At 33.0% G+C, this 5,541-nt stretch overlaps 1 protein-coding gene across 1 annotated transcript; it reads right to left on the bottom strand.

The window, feature by feature from the left end:
• Positions 1-726: 726 nt before the first annotated feature.
• Positions 727-3,647, bottom strand: LOC133290936 (plasmodesmata-located protein 8-like). Its single transcript, XM_061489096.1, has 3 exons — positions 2,857-3,647; positions 1,013-1,120; positions 727-917 (listed from the first exon to the last, which is right to left on the bottom strand). Exons 1-3 carry the CDS (start codon positions 3,611-3,613, stop codon positions 913-915), a joined length of 870 nt encoding a protein of 289 aa, XP_061345080.1. The 5' UTR covers positions 3,614-3,647; the 3' UTR covers positions 727-912.
• Positions 3,648-5,541: the final 1,894 nt, after the last annotated feature.

The raw sequence follows: 5,541 nt of genomic DNA, 5'->3' as shown, positions 1-5,541 counted from the left end.
AAGACTAATATTGTAGCTGATGCCCTTTCCAGGCACCCAGATGGGACAGAATGAAGACTAAGGGCCCAAAGGCTAGTTATCAAGCCCAAACGATATGAAGACTTTGTTATGGGCTGAACAGTGTTTCTAGTTTTACATTACTGCATTTAGTTATCCCTTATGTGTTTGGATTATCCATTACGTTATTTTGGTTATTGGGAAATATATAAAGAAAACAAATAGAAAGAGGAAAAGCATAAAGTTGCTGGACAAAATTCTATCTCTCTCATTTTCTCCTTCTCGATTCTTCTTCTCCAATTCTTCTTTAAACCCTAAACCTTACAAAGTATGTAAATTATATTTTAGCTGGGAAAAAATAAAATAAGGTAAATCAAATATGAATTAAACCTTCAAAATAAATCAACGGAGCGTACATTTGTTTTGAACTAACGTCTGAGGCAAAAAGCCTCCATACGAATTTTAGGTTGTGACTACGGCATATGAAATGGAATTTGGCACAAAATGTCATTTCAAACAAGAAACTTCCCAAGAGGACTCGGTAGACAAGTTAAAATTCTCAGAATATTCTACAATTGTCCTTCGAAAAGGGCACTAAAACAAGTCAACAAAATAAAAGGCAAGTAATTTAGACAGAAGTGCACCCCAGAGTAATCCAGAAACAGTTTTAAAATAAAGAAAAGAATGATGGGTTTTTGTTGGACATCACCAAGGCAAGACAATCTGCAGCCCTTTCTAAGTTGATGGATATTATAGTTCAACTTTATAAACCAGAAGATAACATCCACCCTCCATTGTGGAAAAACATATTATATTAAATTGACCAAAAAGTGAAGCATGGCTTTCAATAAATTTAAACAAACATTTGAGGACCTTTCCTGATGATTACCCCTTTCTTTTAGCACCTCTATCTTCTTAACCTGCATGTAATGAAGAAATATTGATCATTAGCACTATCATTTCCTCAATGATATCCATTTTATTATAGGGGTCACAATATTAGGAGAATAGTTACCCGCTACTTTTTTGCAAATTGAGAGAAGTACAACTAAAACGGCTAGACCCCCAAACACTCCCACAATAATGGCAACTGATTTACCCACTTGGTCATCATTGGAGGAATCTGCACAAAACACCAAGTTGGATAAAAGCAAAGGCACACTATTTTGCACGAGATTTGACATGATACGCTCCCTAATTATATACATTAAACTAAACAAAAATATACTATTAACTAAGAGATTAGACATTATTTAAGAGGGATATATTTATTTAATGAATTAATGGTAGGTATTCATTTGAAAACAGAATCAAAGGCAGAAAAGGGAGATAAGATTTGAGTCAGCTATAATCAGAGGCGGATCCAGTTAGGGGAGAAGAGGGGCAAGTGCCTACCCTTAAATATGATTTAAAAATATAATTTTTTTTTTTTTAAATTCAAGTTTTTCTAATTTAATTTTGGGGTAGGATATTATAACAACCAATTAAGGTTACTACCAATGTTATTACCAATCAATTTTACAGTTAGATCGATTATGCTGATCCAACGGTTATTTTTATTTTCATCTTTATAGGGTTATGATTCCTCATATTTAATACTTTATATTTATTTTCACATTTGTATGGTTATGATTTCCTATATTTAATGTTTTTACATTAAATATGGGGATCATAACCCTATAAAGATGAAAATAAATATAACCGTTGAATCAACATAATTGATCTAACGGTGAAATTGATTGGTAATAACCCTAGTTGGTTGTTACAATATCATACATCTTTAATTTCTCTCCTTCTAATTTATTTTTCTGTGAGTTTTTTTCTCCTCCACCTTCATTATCCAAGCCTAATATAGATCTAGATCTAAACCAGACCCAGTCAGCTGGCAGCTGCTCATAAATCGCGTTAAAGATCAGACCTCACCCTTCGTTATTTTTCTAGATTCGCCAGTGGCTATAATCTTATATTATGAATATACTTATGCGTAATGTTGGATAAAGAGAAACAATTTTCACATTTATAATCAAATTGATCCCAAGCTTTAATTAATTTTTCAAGCATATATAGTGGAAGCTCTATATAAAAAACTCACTAGTGTAGGTATTTCGGTAGGAATATATAACTTTTCATGTTGGGGGTTAAAAGTTTGTTCTCAGATTCCTAGCTATCTTCTTTTTAGTACAAGTCGTTGCACTATGCTAAATCATTTCATGAATGTTTGAATTCTATTTATTATTTATTAAATATTAATATATCTCTTCTTATTAAGAAAATGTAATTCGAATAAATTCTATATGACACTAAATGAATGAAACAGATGGGATCCTGAGGTTCACAACTAAACTGATTAGGTGAAGATTATAGAACTCAATATTAATAGGTATTCAAACGAAAGAATAAAGAGGAATGGCATAAAGTGTGTATTTTCCTAAATAAAGTGTACAAGCATATGTTCTGATTGCTTTAGTTCATAAAAGATTACTTGTTGACCATTGCATTTGGCAATTTGTTAGGTGGTTCAGCTTTCCTTTTACCTCCATTTCCTCATATCACTTCTCTATAAAGGGTCATTTATGGCAAAAGTGTAAGTAGTTGGAGTTATATTAAAAACAATTTCAACTCCTGCTTTTCTTGCTCCTCTCCCCTAAGAATGAATTGGTTTAGTAATTTTCATTTATGTGTGCTCATCTTCTACACTATTTTGATGCATAATTGGATGAGCAATAAAGTAATTAGTAGCAACGTTTAAAGTAGAAAAAGACATCAGGGGGTAGAATATTTTGCCTTTGCAGAAGAAAATGCCTCTACTTTTACTGAATACTGTAAGGAAAAAAGAAGAATGAGAATGAAATGGAGGACCTGATTCATCATAGTAGCCAGATGCCCAGTACCGAGCATAACATTGTCCCAAGAACACATCAGCTGCTGCAGCTGATCCACATAGGTTTTTCAGCTTTCCCACAGCATCTGTTAAACAAGAGGAGCAATCTGATAGAGTTAAGTCCCCCAAGCACTGTGCAAACCCTTCAACTAGGCCTGAACTACTGACTCGAAATCCATTAGCTGTTTGCAAATCAGCAAGAACATCATCTCTACGCCTGAAGAACTCAACATCATTAGTCACAGCTTTACTACATTTCCTGTACCTTAGGCTGGTGTCCAGTTTACCAAGGAAATCACCACTATGTTCATATCTTAGATAGCATCCTTCAAGTTGCAAAGAAGCCCCAAGGGCATAGGGACAAACCAAGCCAATTTGGCTAACAGATCTTGCAACACACTTTGAGCAGTCAATTGGATGCAAATCACCTCTGCACTGGTATAAGCCATATATGGTTCCTTCTGGTGGTGTTGAGCTTCCATTTCCTATAGCAAAGCTATTGTAAGTAACTTCAGATGATGAACTTACAACTGAAGTTAGAAAGGAATTAAGGTTGCCTTCAAAGGGTGAGTTAGGTTGGTATTTTTCTTGAGAGCAGCCTGCATAGATGAAGATATTAGCTCTTGTAGGGTAGCCATGAGCACTCAAAACTGAAGAGAAGAAGAATAGCAGAGAAGAGAGTCTCAGAGCTAAGATGATTCTGTGATTGGAGTCTAGTTGAAGACTTCTCAACATTCTGTTATTCTTTTTGCTTGTTTTCCTACAAATATGAACCTTTGTTTTAGTTTTTGTGGCTTGTTTATGACAATAAAAGAGTGAGATAGTGGTTCGCTTTTAGTGCTTGATGAATGAAACCTTTTACTATAGTAAAAGCCTTTGGTTTGGTCATTGCATGGAGCATCAATTTTGTCCTGAGTCAATGGTCATAAAGATTAAAAACCATATTTCCATTTACACAGAAATACAGAGATTCCTTTATTGTAGAAATGTTTTCTCCAAGTTACCTTTTTATTACATGTATGCACATGACGGCTGCATCCCTCAAAACTCAAATAACTTGAAGGCTGAATTCCTAAAATGGGGGGAAAAACGAAAAGAGGTAAAAAAAAAAAAAAAAGAGCTGATTTTAAAATGCAGAGGCAGATTAAAAAGTTTTCAATCAGATGAATTCTGTTGTTGAATGATATCAACCTTGTGAGAACTTCGCCCTAAAATTTGGTTAATAAGTCAAGAGAACCCAAAATCCATATAAACTCTACCCCCAAACCCTTATCTTTCCATTCCATACATTGCAATTGCATAGTAACACCAAATTTTCAAAATTAAGTGAGCCTGGACAAAAGAAGCTAAGCTTAAAAAGAATACCTTAAAAACCGTGAATTTATGTTATATTTAATATGTTATCCATGTTGTTTTAAAACAACTGTATTTTTAAGAAACCTCAGACTGAATGGTACATACACCTCTAAATTCACTGAGAATATAGCAGAAATTTCATTTCACCAACGAGAACAAGTTCCATTAGCCTCGTAGAGGTGGCTAAATTCACTTTACTGTTTACCAAAAGTACATAATTATGCGTCCTAGATCCTTTTTCTATAACTAGCCCCTACTTAAGCGGCAAAATAATGAATTATAATGAGGGAACTTTTAGCTATTATGTTTTATAAGAGAGATTAAAAGAATATGACGTACGTTATTAACATTCTCCACAAACTACCAAAACTACATTACAACTAGCAGATCATGTGTCCATTACCACAAGTAGGTCATATGTTTGAAACATCAAGGCATCGAGAAACGCTACCTAAAAATGAAATAGATACCAAGAAAACTTCTCTAACAAATTAATAAAAATAATATCAGAACTCACTCTGTTATCTTTCACCAGTCTATTTGAATCAGTTAATTGGGAGGAGAGTTTATATAACAAGAAATTTTGTGATTTATGTCATTCTTTTTTAGCAAGGGGAAAAAAAGATATCCTTATAAAATGTATTCAGGCTTTCATGTTACGATATTTTGGATATCCCCACAATCATGCCTATGAAACTAACCTATTAGACACTGCGACTAAGAGACCTTTTCAATAATCACCTTCTCTACGATTTAAAATTTGGTTATCTCTTAATGATCCTATAGATCATCTATTCATCGCTTATTATATTTAATTTATCTTACAATAAATAAATAAATAATATATATATATATATATATATATATATATATATATATATATATATATATATAATAAAATAAGGCCCAAATAACTCTATAAATAGGAGCTAAAGACCACAAGTATGACTGATCTATCTTTTTAACCTATTTTATGCAATCACAATGCATACACACCACCCCATTTCTGGCTAAGGTCCCAGTATCGTTTACCGTGATTTGCTAACTGTAACGTCCCGTGAAAATTAGGCACTTATATAAATTACCATTAATAATGTGGAAGCATGACTTGTCATTCGAAATATATGTATATATATATATATATAGATATATTTAGTGTGAACTTAATTTAAATTAAGAACAACTTATACTAGGTACAAATATGAATGAGTTGTATTTAATATTTGTATGGAATTCGAAACTCTAGGCTTTGAAGGGTAGGATTGATTTAATTCATAACATATAAATAAGACTACTGTAACATCCCG

The sequence above is a fragment of the Gastrolobium bilobum genome, unplaced genomic scaffold, assembly GCF_033153095.1.
Source record: "Gastrolobium bilobum isolate Gb01-03AN ecotype WA unplaced genomic scaffold, APGP_CSIRO_Gbil_v1 utg20331, whole genome shotgun sequence".
Taxonomy (NCBI): Eukaryota; Viridiplantae; Streptophyta; class Magnoliopsida; order Fabales; family Fabaceae; genus Gastrolobium; species Gastrolobium bilobum.
This window is presented reverse-complemented; position numbering and strand designations above follow the sequence as displayed.

What these genes read in the sequence shown, in the direction of transcription:
- LOC133290936 (XM_061489096.1), bottom strand. Translation starts at nt 3,613, where the DNA reads ATGTTGAGAAGTCTTCAACTAGACTCCAATCACAGAATCATCTTAGCT. An exon ending in TGGCTACTATGATGAATCAG is followed by an intron (nt 1,121 to 2,856) that starts GTCCTCCATTTC and finishes TGTTTTGTGCAG; the next exon opens with ATTCCTCCAATGATGACCAA.